The sequence below is a fragment of the Aspergillus piperis genome (genome assembly GCF_003184755.1).
Source record: "Aspergillus piperis CBS 112811 unplaced genomic scaffold BO85scaffold_4, whole genome shotgun sequence".
NCBI lineage: Eukaryota > Fungi > Ascomycota > Eurotiomycetes > Eurotiales > Aspergillaceae > Aspergillus > Aspergillus piperis.
The window spans coordinates 1,955,404-1,972,058 of NW_020291594.1; the positions used below are offsets into that span (position 1 = coordinate 1,955,404).

Sequence of the window (16,655 nt, forward strand, 5' to 3'; positions counted from 1 at the left end):
GTTGGATGACCGAAGATGGTGTGGGAAAATGGGGGGAGCAGAAGCGGCGGGACGAGCACTGCGAACTTTTTTTTTTTTCTCTTCTTCCCTTTTCTTTCCCTGTGTCTGCCATTTTTCCATTTGTCGCGGTGAAATTTTTGATTTTTAGCGCCAATTTAGCCTAGCCGATACGCACCGCCTACTAAATCGGGTAACCTACCCACGTACTTGCCTTGTGGGAATTTTGTCATTATTTCCTTATTCGCTGGCTGGACTACGGAGGGAAATCTTTGGTAATATTTTCGATGCCCAGGAGGCAAGTCTTTTACTGCGTAGGGCCATAGTATTGCCGCTTAGGAAGTCCACAGGAGTGTTGTTTATGGGTGGGTTGGGCATAAGACCCCCCGTATCTTCCCTGCCTGACAGCCCTGGCCGTTGGTTGTGTGGGCTGTTTATTACTAGTCTGTACCACCACCGCCGCCCGGTCTGTGACCGGTCTAGTCGTTCCCCACCCAATTGGGAAAGTTCCTACAATTCAATGCCCGTCTCTTTCTTTCTCTTCAAATAATAATCATGAAAATGCCGGATATCAATTCCTTGGACTGTGCTCGTCCTCTCGGCGGTGCAGTCGCTGCCCATAGCTACTCTTCGCATCCAGAGCCCGATGTTGAGGATCTGTCTGGCCATGAAGAAATTCCTGGCCATCCTCTGGGCGTGAAGCCTAGTGGCAATGCTTTGCTCGCCGCAGAGAACCTGCGCCATGCAATTGGCACTTTTAACATTCTACCGGATGAGTCGATATTGATGTTGCTCGAATACCTCGATGGTCCCAGTCTGTTGAATATTGGACAGACGTGCAAGGCATTTTATGCTTTCACCAGAGCCGAGGATCTCTGGAAAGCTCTTTTCACCGGGTGAGATATAGATCTTTGTTCTTACATTATTACTATTGTCTACATCTGCTTGCCAGGGGACTGCTTATTCTTGTTGGTTCCGGGGACGTGGCAGTCTACTGTCTCATCGCGTTTGTAGAATTATAGCTAGACGGCCTGGAGCATTGCACTAACGCTTTAGTCAGTTCTCCTCCCGCCTCGTTCTCATGGAAAGGAACATGGCGCTCAACTTATCTTAACATTCCTCCGTCGGAAGAGTGCATCCTAGACTGCTCGAATCTATTCTCGGATGTCCTGCACCGGCCCTTCCACTGCGCCCATATTTCTTTAGATCCTTATATTAAGAATATCCCTGCCCGCAACCAAATTGCTCGTCTCCCCGATCTCTCTTTTGAGGAGTTCAATGAAAAATGGAGCAACACGCCCTTCATCTTGACTGAGCCTGTGAAACAATGGCCAGCCTACAAGAACTGGTCCGTAAACATGCTTTTGGATCACTACGGCGAGGCTATTTTCCGCGCAGAGGCAGTGGACTGGCCTTTCCATACATATGTTGATTACATGCACAACAACTCCGATGAGAGTCCCCTCTATCTGTTCGACCGGGCATTTGTATCAAAAATGGGCCTCAAAGTCGGTCAGCCGGACCAGGAGCCTGACGCCACTTACTGGCCTCCCAGTTGCTTTGGAGAGGACTTTTTCTCCGTGCTGGGGAACGATCGCCCTGACAGGCAATGGCTGATCATTGGACCCGAGCGGTCTGGAAGTACCTTCCACAAGGACCCGAACGCTACCAGCGCCTGGAATGCAGTTGTTCGTGGTTCAAAATACTGGATCATGTTCCCATCGTCTTCGAAGCTCCCGCCGCCTCCGGGCGTCTATGTGTCAGACGACCAGAGTGAAGTGACTTCCCCTCTTAGTATTGCCGAGTGGCTTTTCGGTTTTCACGCCGAGGCACGACGTAGCCCAGGCTGCATCGAGGGGATTTGTCACGAGGGCGAGATTCTCCACGTTCCTTCGGGCTGGTGGCACTTGGTCGTCAACATTGAGCCAGCTATTGCCATTACTCAGAACTTCATACCCCGTGCCCACCTGAGCGCCGCGCTGGACTTCTTGTCTAACAAGGCAGACCAGGTTTCAGGTTTCAGAAAGGACGTTAACAATCCCTACGAACGGTTTGTGGCGCAGATGCAGAAATCGCATCCTGAGCTATTGGAACAGGCGCAGGCAGAGCTGCAGAAGAAGAACGAGGGGAAGAAACGGAAGTGGGACGAAATTGTGCACGGAAATGCAGAGCAAGACGGAGGTGATGCCGCCGAAGGAGGCGGGTTTAGCTTCGGGTTTGGAGATGACAGCGATGTTGAAGTCCCCTAATTGCAGTCTCCGCTGCTTGCAAGTGAACGCATGAATGTTCATTAGACGAGTATGCAACTGATGCTGTTTCCAAACGACAAGACGCTGCCTAACGAGGCTACTGCTTAAAATATGCCCGGTTCCCGCCAAACTTCAGGCAAGCCTTCGTGCTTACAGTCCATTAATGACAAGCAACCGATTTGCTGGCAGAGGTGTTGTCCCCAAACGCCAAATATCCCACAAAGGCACCAACGGCAACTGCGAGCATGACGAATCCATTGTACGTCATGAAGAGCAGCCTGAACAGTTAGAACTCGTCCAAGTCGAACAGGAAGTGAATAGGAGGGGTTAGAAGACTTACATGATGAAAAAGCTATAGAATACCTGCACAGCATACAAAGCTGCCATGGTGATCTTGCCTCTTTGCTCGACGGTCCTTCGGCTATCCCTGCCTACAACTAGGGGTGAGCCGGTGTTCGGGGCAGGCAGCGTCTGGCTAGAAGGGACATTGGCCGTGGCAGAATCGTCGTGGGCCTCGCTGCCTTCACGGTGTCAGGTGCTTCATCCCAGCAAAGGTTGGGCCAAACCAATAACCAGCGCTCGAAGATGAGGAAGAAACCATGACTCCAATATCCCCGCCATGCATTATACAGGAATCATAATAGGAACTGAGATGTACGTACCTCCAACAGCAACCGTAGTATATGCACTCAGCCTCCTGGCGTGAGCTGCTTCGAACCGCCGTGTAAGCTGTCGAATCCCCTCATAGCCGGCCGTCAAAAGGACGATGACAATAAGTGAACCCAGAAGGGACCAGGTGCTGGTAATGCGCCATTGGGGAAAGACGATGCAGAGGTTCTTCGTAGACCAGGTGAACAGCATCTAGCAAGCATCGTTAGCCGGTCGAGCTAGGAGGACAGTACGTTGTAGCAAGCAATGGTGAGCTCCACTTCCGAGCACCGCTTGCGCTCGCACCACTATAGAAGCAACAAGACACTCACATTCATATTGCACTGTCCATCACCCATATCCATATCACCATGATCATGACCATGGTCCATGTCCATCATGCCATGCATTGAGTGATCCATCTCGAAGTCAGGCCGTAGCAAGTTCAACAAATAGAATAGTCGTTGATGATGAAGTCAGGTACAGTATGTACAGCGAGCTTCAGCGTAGCAAATATCACAAGCCTCTCTCAGATAAAGAAGCCAGCAAGCCACACCGGTAAGACAGAGAGGGAAAGAGAGCAAGGGAGATGGGGAGATGCAGCTCCCTAGTGTACGTAAGTTGACGGAGCGATAATGTGACGCGGATGCAAACCAGCCAAACAGCAACGATAAGATCTGGCGGCGATCATCATCCATTCAGTCACTTCCACTTCTCTTCCGCTTCTAGATGCTAGAGATCGCGACACCACCTCCACCAGTACACTCGTTTCAATGCGCGCTCGCATCTAAGCCAACCAACTCCCCATCTCAATCTCCTCATAATTGACGCTTTCCCACGACTACAATCACGTCGCCCACCACCACAATGACCGAGCCCGCCGCCGCCGCTGCTGCAACACCGGCCGCATCAAGCGCCCCAGCACCAGCACCACCAACCAGCACAACAGGCCCAACTTCCACCACAAACACCAACTCCACAGCACCCAATTCCACACCAAACAACAACAACAACAATGCCAACTCCAATCTCAACTCCAACAACCACACAACATCAAACTCCACCTCCAACCCCAACAACCCCAACCAATCCAACGACTCCTCCGCTTCATCAACCGCAAACCGCGGCCTCCCCTACTACGAGAAACTCCGCCGCGAACTGCGCGACACACTCCAAAAGAAGCGTCTAATGGATAAGAGCATGGTACGGACTCCCCCCATTCCCCCCCTTTAATTTCCCCCGTGTCACGAACCAACACAAATAAACGACAGGCCCAACTTGAAGACCAAATCTACCGCTTCGAACAATCCTACCTCGAAGAAACCACCGCCGGAAACATCATCAAGGGTTTCGACAACTACATCAAGGGATCGTCCAGCGGGGCCGGGATCGGCGGAGCAGGCATTGCCCTCTCATCGAGTATGAGTGGTGGTGGAGGTGCTGCGAGACGAAAGGCAACGGTGTCGGACGCGGATCGTGTGTTTTCGAGGAGTTCGGCGAGTTTTATGCGGGTATGTCTACCTTCCATTCCTTTCTCTCTATTTCCGCCCCCTGTGTTGTTTGGTTGTGTGGATGTGCGTAAGCTGACGGGTTCTCTGTGTTTGTGTTTAGGATTCACCCGCGCCTTCATCGGCTCAAACGACGCCGTCGCATGCCGCGACTCCGAACTCAACGCATAATGGTTCTACTGGAAAGCCTGGGAACGGGGATGCGTCGTCCGCGGCGAATAGTGTGAAGGGGGGGCAGGCGTCGAAGAATAAGAAGAAGTCTGCGGCGAGTAATAAGGATAAGGGGGATGATGATGGGACAGATGGGGATAGGCCGTCTACGAAGAGGTTGAAGATTACTTATGGGAGGGATTGATATATCAGTTTATTATTTCGTTTGATTTCATGAGAGTTCGTTGGAGTTGGTAGGTTCTTTGCTGGGTTGGATAGGGAGCTGTGGCGCGCGGGAAACTACTGATTATATTTGTTCGAAGAGTTCGCTGTGTTTACTAGTTTCGCTATTTGTCTGTGATATCCTCTGTACTACTAGATTGCATCGGCATTGCTCTGCTAGACTATACATCTCGAAAGATATGTCACTTGGTGTTACGAACTACAGACAATTTTTCCTTTCACAGCAATGGGACTGACTACAGCTGCAGTCTGTATGTCGCAACCTCGAAGGCTCTCAGCTCGATATCAATGCTCGTGGTCTGTGAAGCACTCTTGGACAAGACCAGGCTCGTCTCGTCATCCTCAAGGATATTGCACTTCCATGCCTTCTTGACAGGAAGCTTGGTATTGATGGTGCCACGGCTCTTACCACCTAGGGACTCGTAGATGCGAAGGATGACACTCTTCCCGGCACGCCTTGGTAGTTCGTCACGAGACACGTCTTCATCGTCTTCACCGCGCTTCACTGTGTCCAACACGAGTGAAGGGGAACCGTCCAGCAGGATCGACTTGAACGCATCGCTTGCCTCCTGACCAGATACGGGCTCCAAGGCAAGGGGATGGTTAAAGCTGTACCCTGCGCGGATCGTGCGATGGTCCAGGGGTCCTGCGTGCGGGAGAATCGCGTAACGGATACGATGATGGCCCATATCTGCATGAGCATCTGGTGCCTTCGGGGCACGAAGCAGGGAGAGGCGCATCATGTTACCGCAAGTTGCAAACCCATACTTGGAATCATTGAGGATCGAGACACCGTAGCCGTGCTCAGACAGATCTGCCCACTTGTGGCAGCACACTTCAAACTTGGCCATGTCCCAGCTGTAGCCTATTAGCACCTGCTTATGTGGAAAGAAGGGTAGAAATACCTGGTGTTGTAATGAGTAGGACGATTGATGATTCCGTACTGAGTCTCATACGATGCCTGTGTGTTCGTGATGTCGACAGGGAATTCGACCTTGAGGAACTTCATAGTCTCCCGCCATTCAACTTCACTTTCCATCTCAACATAGGATGGCTGGTCTCCAACGGCAGCAGCCAGGCTGATAGTCGTCTTGACCCAGCTCTTATCGCTTATGCGGGTCTCAGTGACCACGCTGACACGATATGGATCGTTTTCAGCGACAGTAGTCTTCCCGGATTGCAACTCCTTCCTCGATTCGAGGTGGAAGACCTCAACGTCCCACGCTTGCCAGTAGAGTGGTTTATCATCAAAAATGACAAGCTGGTTAGCCTTTCCGCCCTTGGCAACGATTTCCCGCTTTTCCTCCAGATCGTACAACGATGTGATGACTCCGTCGTGCACATCTACCCTCAGTTTTTCATTCTGTAAACGGAAAACACCGGGCTCGATCTCGGAAACAGTCACAGCAGGCGCCCTGCTCGAAGCTGTAGGAATCTGGCACTTGATAGGACCACTTTCACCACTGACAATGGCGTACCTAGGGCCACCCGCAGCTGTAAAATCAGCAGGGACCTTGACTACTTCTGAGCGAGGCCAGGGCAATGTGTTGATTGCGACAAGACCCTTAGCGGTGCTGCTGCCAAGTCCAAGAGCTTGAAGGGCTTCCTTCCGAACCTTGTTGCCAATTTCGAAAACCTTCTTGTATAGCTCTCTGGAGTCGTCGTAGCACATCTCGATGCTGCTACCGGGAAGGCAATCATGAAATTGGCACAGAAGTACATCTTCCCACATCTCGTCAATTTCCTCCTTGGGGTACTTATACTTGTCGGCAGACTGCTCAAGAGTGGCGAGAGTAGCAAGGTATTCAATCTCCCTGAGCAAGAACTCTGACTTGCGGTTTCCCCGTTTGTTGTTGGCCTGCGTGGTATATGTACCCCGATGTAGTTCGAAATATAATTCACCATACCACGTGGCGAAGCGGGTACCTTGTTCTACCTTCTTCTCGAGCTTTGCGAAGAAATCATCGACCGAATTTCCCATCTTGACACGAGGAAGCAAGCCAACCTTGTCACTGAGACCGCGGCAGCGGCGCAGCTTCTCCAGATGTTCAAAGGTTGGACCGCCACCACCATCGCCCTTGCCGAATACTAAGAGTGACGTGTTGTCGTTGTCCATTGACTTGTGTTGAGTCACGCTACGCTTCACGTCACCAAAGTGAGCGCTCGCAGTGTATGTCTCCGCTGGTGGCATGTGGCAGATAACCTGGCTCCCATCAAGTGCAACCCAAAGGAATGTGGTGTGCGGAAAGTTATTGATATTGTTCCAACTGAGCTTTTGGGTGAGGAAGCGACTCATGCCTGCCAAACGACAGATCTGAGGTATCTGCGTAGAGTAGCCAAAGGTATCCGGAAGCCAGAAAGTTGTACAGCGTTCACCGAAGTTTCTCTCAAAGAAGCGTTGGCCATAGAGAAATTGCCTCACCAGCGACTCTCCGCTGGGCATGTTGGTGTCATGCTCGACCCAGCTGCCGCCGATAGGTTGGAAGTGACCTTTCTTGACCCACTGTTTGACGCGCTCAAAAACCGATGGATAGTATTGCTTCAACCACTTGAACTGTTGTGCCTGGGAGCAAGCGAAGCGATGCTCCGGATATCTGTCCATCAGATCACACTGGTTCGACCATGACCGGGCAACCTTACGCTTAGTCTCTGCCCAAGGCCACAACCAGCAAGTATCGATATGGCAATGTCCAATAGCGTAGACGATGGGTTCCGTGTCGGTCTCGTACACTCGGGAAGAATCTACTTTACTACCCAGGTACTTCTGGGCTATTTTGCGTGCCTCCCTGATTGATTCATTGCTGCCTTCCCCAGCAATGAACGCATCAATGATAGCATTCCCGACCATATTGGCCTCATGCGACTCCCAGCCATCACCAGGGAATTCCCTGGCCGCGTCTAGTGTACCAAGTCAGTAATCATCGACGGGATACTCTATCGCCTAGCAGCCAATAGCGGCACAAGCTGCTTAAATTCACTGGTCCGAACATACCTCCAATAATCCAGAAGTCGTAGAACAATGCCCGTGCCTCTAGGTTGACGGCCGTAATTTGAGCTTTGTGCAATGTATAGTATTTGTTAGGGTTGGGCGGCTGGATGGAATCACCCCCAGGCGCATTTCCAAACATGCCATTGCAGGCCATCTCGATGTAGAAGGTATGTTCCTTCCCGTCCCGCCAGGCATCGGGGATGATCCACTCGATACGCTCGTTGCCACCAGTGAGACCTTGAAGGGGCCGACCATCTTCTGACCACACTAGACCCTCGTTGTTTGCATCCCAGTGGAACTCCAGACGTTCCTTTTTGCGCATATCCTCCGGGACCGTCAGGCGGATGCGGAACCAATGAGTGGACCAGCTTGGTCCGAACGATGCTCCGATGTGGGTAGGTTTAAATTCATTGGAGGTAGCCTCTTTGAAAGTTGGGCGCTGGAGGTCAGGGACGGAGTATACTGAAAGCTTGACATGGTCTTCGTCGGAATTGACGGCCTCGTTCAGCTTGCTAGTAGACCTTTAGTATAGTTCGGACGCAAGATAAACAATCGGAAGAATGAAGAAATGTGTGCAATAAGACCACAATGAGAATGTACTTACGAGATGAGGTTCTGGCCTTCGTACTGTCCGGTGGCAGTGAATTGCTTGAGACGGTCGGTATATATGCTCTTGATGCGTTGACCGACTGGGCCCGCGGGAGTCTGGGGAAGGGCGCTGGGAGCTTGCCGGGGAACGTCTCCACCCATGGTAGCGGGTCTAGATCAGTGGAGTGATGGGATAAACAGATTTGGATGCAACGACTGATAATTTAAAGCATTTAATAGATTCGAATGAATTGAATGATCGAAAGAGGAGGGAGTCTGCTCAAAGGAAAGGAGAGGGGAAGTGAGGAGTCGCCAGGAACGGCCAGGAACACGACAGGGCAGGTGACATGACGTTGGATGCAGGCATTCCTGTGCTGGTCCGGGGTGGCTGTTATGTCAGCCATTCATTCGTCCCCATTGCCTTTTGCGGAGACTTTGACAATAGAAACATGATTTGAACATTTATTTTATCGAACGTCAATTTTGGAAATATTAGTGCTTTTGTGAGAGCATTAAATTGGTTTGTGAAGTTTAGTCGAATTTGCATAAATGACAATATTGTGGTATACTGACCCAAGCACAGACATCCATTATGTTCGGAGGCGCCTGAGCGGCCTCCCCGAGCTTACGAAGGCTGTACAACAATACGCCGTCTATCTGTTCTTCTAATTACCGCAATATGAGCTAATAGAGTCGGTGCCAACTGGCATCGATACGACACTGCCATGGTGAGTTGACCTTATTTGCCAACAGTCAGGCGTCAAAGTCACATGGTCTTATAGAATTGATCAGAACTAGCGAGCTGAACTGTTACTTTTTGATGGATAACATCGATAGGCAGTCTTTAGATGGCATGTCGCTATCGTACTTGATGACAGTGGCCGCTTGCGAGGTAGAGTTCTGACGGGACTATAGCACCGGGATAAATATTACCTCCTGCATCGACATATTGCAACCATTGCACACATCGCTCTATCTAACCATCAAAGAACATGTTCTTGGGCGATAATGCTGTGCAATATTTGCTGAATTCGATTGTAGTGTGACTGGATTGCTGAGCGAGAGTTCAGGACAGCTGGGGCTTCTTTCCTCGAGCTGTCTAATATCTACAACGAGCTCTTGAAATCCATACACTTCATCACGATGCTTGATCGACATATATATATATATAGCTCCAGAGAGAGTAACACCATACTATCGACCAGGAAATCAAGCAGTATGGATATTAGTAGGTAGCACGATTAGTAGAGTGCTTTCAGCGATGTCATAGGCAAAGGCCTGACTTAAGGTTTGTGGCAGTAGTTTTGGTCTATCTCATTCATGAGACAAAGCTAATTTCTATTGCCTTTGAGCAAATATTTCCTGGAGATAATGTTGTCGTTAGGGTGACTTTGCTGGCGTGAGGGCCACTCTTTCTGCCCTTCAGTCAGCTTATTGCCATGACGTGTTAGCTTGTGTTGTAGCTGCATCAAATATGTCTGTATCTCTCGCCAATAGGGGCATTGAAGACTGGTTCCCCCGAAATAATGTTGTTACAATTGAGTCTTCCAACGCTATGGTCGTAGAGACCATCAACCATCAGCCGTATCACATGACCGTATAGTATTTGGCCCTCCGGGTTTCCATTTCTGGAAACAATTTAAGGTTAAACTGCACCCCACGCAGAAAAACAGCGGCTCTTGGGCAGATATCCGTCTCCCTTGCCAATAATCGGCATTTTTCTATCATTTGTTAAGACCATTTCTCCGCGCACATCGGTAACTGACTAATAATAAAATATATCGTCTTGCTGATGGCAGACTTTCTCTGAGTGACATCATGAACAAGCGGGGTTCTGAAGGATCTCCATTAGTCAGCCAGCTTGGGCAGCAGCCCAGTTGGGCTAAACCCAAAAGGACCAAAGAATTCCCGTGACAATTTCCCATGGACAGCGAGCAGGGCAATAACAACCCGGCCAAAGTAATATGAGTGCGGGGCATTGGAGGGGAGAAAATCTGCTAAATCACTCGGAGTCAAAGAGAACCTCCCAGAAATAAAAACCCACTGACATCGACTTTCCTAAAGGAGGAAACAAATCCCACCACCGCCATCGGACTATCACCTAGCTATTTCCTCGGGGGTTGCAGGCGTGTGCCTCGATTTGTAATCCCCCATCATCAGATAACCCCGAAAATTCGCTGATAACCGTCAAACACAATCTCTGCCACTTTCCCCGCCACCCAATCACAACGCCGTCAGATGATAATTGAGTCAGCCAGACGAAACCCAAAACGAGCATCCGATCACGGCCACTGATCACTTTTGAACCTCAATTTCCACTCCCTTCCATTTATACCCCAACTATCTCCTCTCCCTTCTCCCTTCACGGACGAACTCGCAGGTAGACCGACACAATGGCTCCCTCGTTCGTGACCATCGACACAACGCCTGATTTCGACATGGCACCCGCCCCCTCCTTCCAGCCCATGTCGACCGGCAGCCCCTCCAAGCGCACTCTCCTCCTCGCTCCCCCCTCCATCGCCACTCAAGAAGAGAAGCTCCGGGACCTCTTCACCACCTTTGACCGCTCCACAACCGACCTGCAGATGCTTGACCGCATATCTGCCGGCTTCGTCTCTCTCCCCGCCAACACCTACGATCACATTGTCGTCCTAACCGATACCGATGGCACGCGGCGGTCGGAGGCCCTCCACCTGCTCACGCGGGATGTCTACACCGCGTTGGTTCCCTGCATGAAAGCCGGAGCGAAGCTACAGACCCAGGATAACTTTTTCGGAGAGGCCGAGGAGCGCGAGGCGGTCTTGGCGGGGCTGATCAAGACCGATGCCGGGTTTGAGAAGATGGACCAGCCCAAGTCGTTCGCGATTCCTCTGCGACGCAATGGGAAGAAGAAGGATGCGGCAAAGACAGAGACAGTTGCTCCCGCACCTGCGCCTGCCCCGCCCGTGCAGCCTGTCACCGTGGGCATGATTAATAATGACGACGATTACGAGAACGACGATGATCTGATTGACGAGGATACCCTGCTGTCGGATGAGGATTTGAAGAGACCCATCCAGCGTAAGTCCCATTCATACTTCGATAAATCTTGTGGAATTTGAACCATGCTAACAATGCATGCATCACAGCCCCCGAATGCCAGCCCAAGCCCGGCCGCCGGCGTCGCGCCTGCAAGGACTGCACGTGCGGACTCGCAGCACGACTCGAAGCGGAGGAACAAGCAGAGCGGGAGAAGGCAGACAAGGCTCTGAACGTGATGAAGCTGGAGACGGAGGACCTGAACGAGTTGGACTTTACCGTGCAGGGTAAGACAGGCTCGTGTGGAAACTGCGCCCTGGGCGATGCCTTCCGGTGCGCGGGCTGTCCGTTCATCGGACTGCCGGCATTCAAGCCGGGCCAGGAGGTGCAGATCCTGGAAAACGTTGCGCAGTTGTGAAAGCTTCCTTTTCAGTTCTTCTCAGGTCGGGTCTCTTTATTAATTTCGGTTCCTTGTGGGTTGGCTGGTCGGTTTGCTTGGACAGGCGATGGTTGGGCGCAGGATAAAATAGAATACCTTATCTTAGTTTAGCCTTGTTATTTATCATGACCTAACTCTATGAAATATATAGGGTTGCTTTTAGGAATATCAATGACCTACTATTCGTTCCTATTGCATTGCTTGATCAACACAACAGTTAGCCTTCTTGCACCATAGGTACAGGACCGCACTTTCCAGCAGAGAATAATAAATATAGTATGCAAGCCAGCAACCCACATCATCGAACGTGGCACAAGCCCAATAACTACAGACGCAACACTCACGAATCCCATTCCCACCATCCCACTCCCATACACTCACCTTATCCCTCCGCCCCCTACCTCCTCCTCCTCCTCCGTACTAAATACACAACATCCAAATCCCGACCCTATCCCCACACCTACGACAAATACTACTAAGTACCCGATCTTTGAGAAACAAAACAAAATCACAAGTAACACAGCACCACAAATTCAGTAATAAGTCAAAAGTCGCACAGCATTATCCATCCACCCCTAGATTTACAATCTATAATACCTCCCACTACAAAAACACGATAATATAGATACATAGTGACTACTGAACACCAGCTGATCAGCTGATATTCTACCTAGAAAAGTAAGTACTAATCGACGCAAGGGTCTATCACATACAGAGTATGCACAGACCATCGTATAATTATTCGCATGCTTAAGACTACACATAAATACAGCTACAGCCACGATGGACTGATTCAGATTTCAGGGATAGGGATGAGAGATTTAGTTGATCCGATTTTCGACCAGAGTCATGATGTTTCGGTTGCAAATTACAAATGCTATGGTTGTCAACGGATATAGACACTGTGTTTAATTTAGTGCCTAGGGGGTGAAAGACAGGGCAAGGGTTAGGGAAAGGAAAGAGAGACACTTGATCCAGGAGAATTTCCTAGTCAGATCATGTGCTGGTACTGCATATGCAAGTATTGGGGATAGATATGTAAGGGATGGGGCACGTGTTCTATTATCATCTTACAGTATGGGTTGCATTCTTTTGGGTGGGGTGGGGTGTATTCAATTACTGCGATTATTGGTCCATTAGTCTGACTGTTTTGGGTTGTCGATGATCAGATTTGATATTGGGTCATTATAAGCTAGTATTCCTCAATGTAATATACCAAAAAGTGAAGTAGCTATAGATAAGCATATGTAGGTGCATCCCCAACGCCAAGCAGAGACTCTGAAAATGCCAACGGGATATCACGGTAATGACTAGAGTCGCAGGACAAGACGAGAGTACGTAGAGAGTGACCGGAAATAATAAGGACAGGCTAATTGGATAACATGGACAATGAAGCGAATGGGGATATCATAAACATAGAAAGGAAAGAAGACGGAACGAGAAAGGAAAGTCTGAGAGGAGAGTTAATGAGCTCTTCGTTCTAAATCCATGGATCGGTCTGTCCGTAATTGTTATTGTATGGACTGACCGGTCCAACTAGTCGGATCTGTGATTTCAGCTCTGTGTGCCGTCGATCGCCTCGCACTCCGATCATCTTCTTCCGCGCGCCATCAAGGGCGTCGAGGATATGATGGGTGCCGTCTTGAATGGCTCGAACGCAGTCCCGAGTGTTCTGCTGGAGTTGAGACCGGGCGGGTGGCGTCAGGGGTGGCGTTGCGGAGGACACAAAGCCCTTCTTTGACGAGCGTCGTTTCCGATAGCGAGGAAACCGAACATTAGGGCTCTGTCGGTAACTGATGCGCTTCTCGCGACCTGGCTTCTCCCAGATCGCAGCACCGTACTTCTGATACGGCGACATCGGCACTGCCAGCTGCTTCTTCCGTGGGGACGCCAGAGGCCGCGGGTGCGGGCCGCGCGCACCCATGGTTGAGTGGGTGGACATGCGCGATAGGCGTTTATTCGAGAGCGAGACATCCACTGGGCTCAGAGGAGACCTTGGACTTCCAGGATGATAATATTCGTCGGTTGTTGTGGTGATCTTGCTCGATGGCGTGGGGGTGCGCACAGGATCCACTGAACCTGCTGTGGGGGGTGAGGACCGATTACTCTCGTTTCGTTCCAGGGAATTTTTCGACAAGCGCCGTTGCACGTAGGAGCGAATGGAATTGCGCACGTCCTGAGCGAGGGCGCGTCCACTTCGATCGGATGAGTTCCAACGGTTGCGGCCTTTGGCGAAGTCGAACACGGTGAGGTTCAGTTTACTGCCGTTCTTTTTGCGGGGGTGAGTGGGAAAACGCGGGGATGTCGGGAGAGCCGACGGAGTAGCCAGCTCAGGGAAAAAGTCCCATTTCTTCTCCCGGAAGTAATGGTTGGGGCCAGCCCGGTTAGCGACCCAGGGTTGGGCTCGGTCGGAGTGGTCATCGTGGAGGAAAGTAGTGGTGATGGCGAAGGGTGCGGACTTTGAATGGTCATTGTGATGGTGGTGATGGTCGTCATGTTGGTACGGGTCGATGGGCCCGGTAGTGGGTGGATGATCGACAAGCTCGGACAGATCGTCCGAACCAGAGCGGACAAAAACAGGGTAACTCTCGGACGAATCCGCCGAAAAGCGTCGGCTGTCATCGTAGAAGCTGGAGATGGTACTACTGTCATCACTCCATGCAGTGGAGCCCTCGTCCATCGACGGGGTCTCAGGTAGTGGCTTGGGAGGCAGCTCAGGGAGCGGCTTATCAATATGTCGTAGTGCCGGGCGAGCAGGGGGCACTGGCACTCGAGGAGGAACGACTTGCTCTAGTCCCTCCAAGGACCGAGAGGGCCTCACTGGAGGGGCCTGCCTAGGAAGTGCCAACGAGGACGGAGAAAGCATGGTGCTGTTGTGCTAGATGGAGAAGGAGGAGGGGGTTGGGAGTGGGGAGTAATATTCCCGTGGCTCGGGCCAGGAACTGGGGAAGTATATCGTTTGGCAGTGCCAGGAGATAGTTTATAGAGTTGGCACGAAGGGAGGGGAAGGGATGTCTCAAAAGACCTTTCCCCCTCCGGAAGGATGGGGGGAAAGAATAGAGAAAAACGTGGCAAGGGAAAGACAAGCAGAACCAAGGAGAAGGAGTGAAGAGAAAGAAGCCGAAGAAGAGAAAGATAACCAGCGAGAGGCACCAGCCGGGAGGGAAATGGGCCCGATTGGGATGTTCTCCGTAGGCGAAGTACCAAAATTGTGACCCGAATACGGCCAGCGTCGTTGCTTTTTTGACTTTGCTCGCCAGTCGCCGGTCCTGATGCGATTTTAACCTTTTTTTGGCGTCCAGGATGACAGGCCAGCAAGCAGGGCAAGCAAACAATCACACGACCGTCACCCGTGCAAGTCAGTCAGCCTGTGGCCAGTGTCTTTATCCGGCAGTGTAGAGATAAAGAACCCGCCGGGACCATGGTTCAGCAAGAAGAGAACGAGGGGAAAGAAAAAAGAAAGGAATGAGGATGAACGAAGAAGGGAGGAAGGGAGAAGAAGAGGGAGAGAAAAGGGCGACGATAGGATGGAGTTTAAAGGGAGATAGGTTTGAAAATAATAAAAACAATAATCATTACAGGAAGACGGAAGAAGGTAAGAAGAGGAGAACGAGGCCAACGACAAGAAACTCAGCAGCGGATGGATGTGATGGGATCCATCAGGGAGGGTCGCCATATGCAGCTCGTCAAGCTCCGTCTGGCTGGTCCGGCCGTTCATCCCTAGATCCCAAGGAGTTCGGGGCGGAGTCCATGTAGAATTTTGGGAAAATTCATGAGAAAGAAAAAAAAATTAAATAAAATAAATATTCAAAAAGCAAAAATAAAAGCGACATATCTCAAGGGCAGTTCCTGGCCGAACTGCAGGATGGGGTCGTCGTGGTCATCATCATGGGCGGGAATAGCCTCATGAGAGTGACACCCTCATGCAAGGGATGGACCGGGGGGGGGGTGTGGATGGTGGGTGTGGATGGTGTGCGGGTGGGCTTGCTGAGGGGCGCGCCATTAGGGGTGATTTCCGTTCAATTTTCGTCTACAATTACCGGAAATTCTGGTTCTGGCTCTAGATAGAATATTGATTGATTGAATGATTTGAAAGTTAGGAAGAACACATTTGACACAGAGGCTGAGAGAAAGATAGACATGGGAAGGTCCAGACATTGGATGGATGGGGGAAAGATCGGGTTAGGGCCGGGGAAGAATACGAAGCGCAATAACCAACAATTCTGGAGTCACCGAGTGATCCCAGCTTACTTGCTTGCTGATTGCTGGATTGCTGATTACTGAACCCCGGAAGTCGATCCTTTCCCTCCGTCAGAAATGGGATCTAAATGGTTCATGGCATGGCGGGTTTATTCTTAGTGATTCTTAGTTGGATCAACACTAATCGACTCAACTAAACCAACTAGTCGCGCTGGTCGTTGCCAGTCAAACAAAGAAACCTGGACGCCGCTTATCCCTGGTTGCCCTCCTCCACAGCCTTCATCCTTCATTCAGCCTTTCAGCTTCCACACTCTTTCTGACTCTTTTTCTTTTTACTTTCTCATTTTCTGCTATCTACCTACCTAACTAACTTTGGCATTTCACGTTGCTTACTCTTCTATCCCTGCACTCGATTGAACTTAAATTCCGCATTGGTGGCTTAACTATTCAGCATGTCCCCTAGTCTTTTGTCAACTAAGGAAACAAAAGAAACGAGACGGAAAAATAAAAAAGAAAAGTCTGCATAAAAAAGTTGACAGACATACTCACTGTAGGGAATCACACAAGATAGATCATATTGCGGTATGGAGATCGCCTTTGACAGACCCTCTTCCCTTTTGCTTCTG

General features: G+C 50.5%; 6 protein-coding genes across 6 annotated transcripts; 3 read left to right on the forward strand and 3 right to left on the reverse strand.

Annotated features, from left to right (window-relative positions):
- Positions 1-336: 336 nt before the first annotated feature.
- Positions 337-2,439, forward strand: BO85DRAFT_236718 (putative F-box and JmjC domain protein). The gene is made up of 2 exons (XM_025654807.1): positions 337-893; positions 1,058-2,439. The coding sequence occupies exons 1-2, from the start codon at positions 553-555 to the stop codon at positions 2,244-2,246; spliced, it is 1,530 nt and encodes a 509-aa protein (XP_025518626.1). The 5' UTR covers positions 337-552; the 3' UTR covers positions 2,247-2,439.
- BO85DRAFT_447277 (low-affinity Cu transporter) lies at positions 1,960-3,481 on the reverse strand. The gene is made up of 4 exons (XM_025659687.1): positions 3,227-3,481; positions 2,909-3,107; positions 2,587-2,767; positions 1,960-2,524 (listed from the first exon to the last, which is right to left on the reverse strand). Exons 1-4 carry the CDS (start codon positions 3,314-3,316, stop codon positions 2,407-2,409), a joined length of 588 nt encoding a protein of 195 aa, XP_025518627.1. The 5' UTR covers positions 3,317-3,481; the 3' UTR covers positions 1,960-2,406.
- Positions 3,482-3,621: 140 nt separating this feature from the next.
- BO85DRAFT_447278 (chromatin modification-related protein EAF6/MEAF6) lies at positions 3,622-5,239 on the forward strand. Its single transcript, XM_025659688.1, has 3 exons — positions 3,622-4,097; positions 4,166-4,405; positions 4,506-5,239. The coding sequence occupies exons 1-3, from the start codon at positions 3,762-3,764 to the stop codon at positions 4,755-4,757; spliced, it is 828 nt and encodes a 275-aa protein (XP_025518628.1). The 5' UTR covers positions 3,622-3,761; the 3' UTR covers positions 4,758-5,239.
- ams1 (alpha-mannosidase) lies at positions 4,750-8,658 on the reverse strand. The gene is made up of 4 exons (XM_025659689.1): positions 8,389-8,658; positions 7,788-8,296; positions 5,701-7,693; positions 4,750-5,653 (listed from the first exon to the last, which is right to left on the reverse strand). Exons 1-4 carry the CDS (start codon positions 8,532-8,534, stop codon positions 5,032-5,034), a joined length of 3,270 nt encoding a protein of 1,089 aa, XP_025518629.1. The 5' UTR covers positions 8,535-8,658; the 3' UTR covers positions 4,750-5,031.
- A 1,900-nt stretch (positions 8,659-10,558) lies between these two features.
- On the forward strand, positions 10,559-11,913 carry BO85DRAFT_236850 (Fe-S cluster assembly protein Dre2). The gene is made up of 2 exons (XM_025654808.1): positions 10,559-11,432; positions 11,501-11,913. Exons 1-2 carry the CDS (start codon positions 10,766-10,768, stop codon positions 11,806-11,808), a joined length of 975 nt encoding a protein of 324 aa, XP_025518630.1. The 5' UTR covers positions 10,559-10,765; the 3' UTR covers positions 11,809-11,913.
- Positions 11,914-12,949: 1,036 nt separating this feature from the next.
- Positions 12,950-14,935, reverse strand: BO85DRAFT_236891 (uncharacterized protein). The gene is made up of 2 exons (XM_025654809.1): positions 13,046-14,935; positions 12,950-12,974 (listed from the first exon to the last, which is right to left on the reverse strand). Exon 1 carries the CDS (start codon positions 14,693-14,695, stop codon positions 13,310-13,312), a length of 1,386 nt encoding a protein of 461 aa, XP_025518631.1. The 5' UTR covers positions 14,696-14,935; the 3' UTR covers positions 12,950-12,974; positions 13,046-13,309.
- Positions 14,936-16,655: the final 1,720 nt, after the last annotated feature.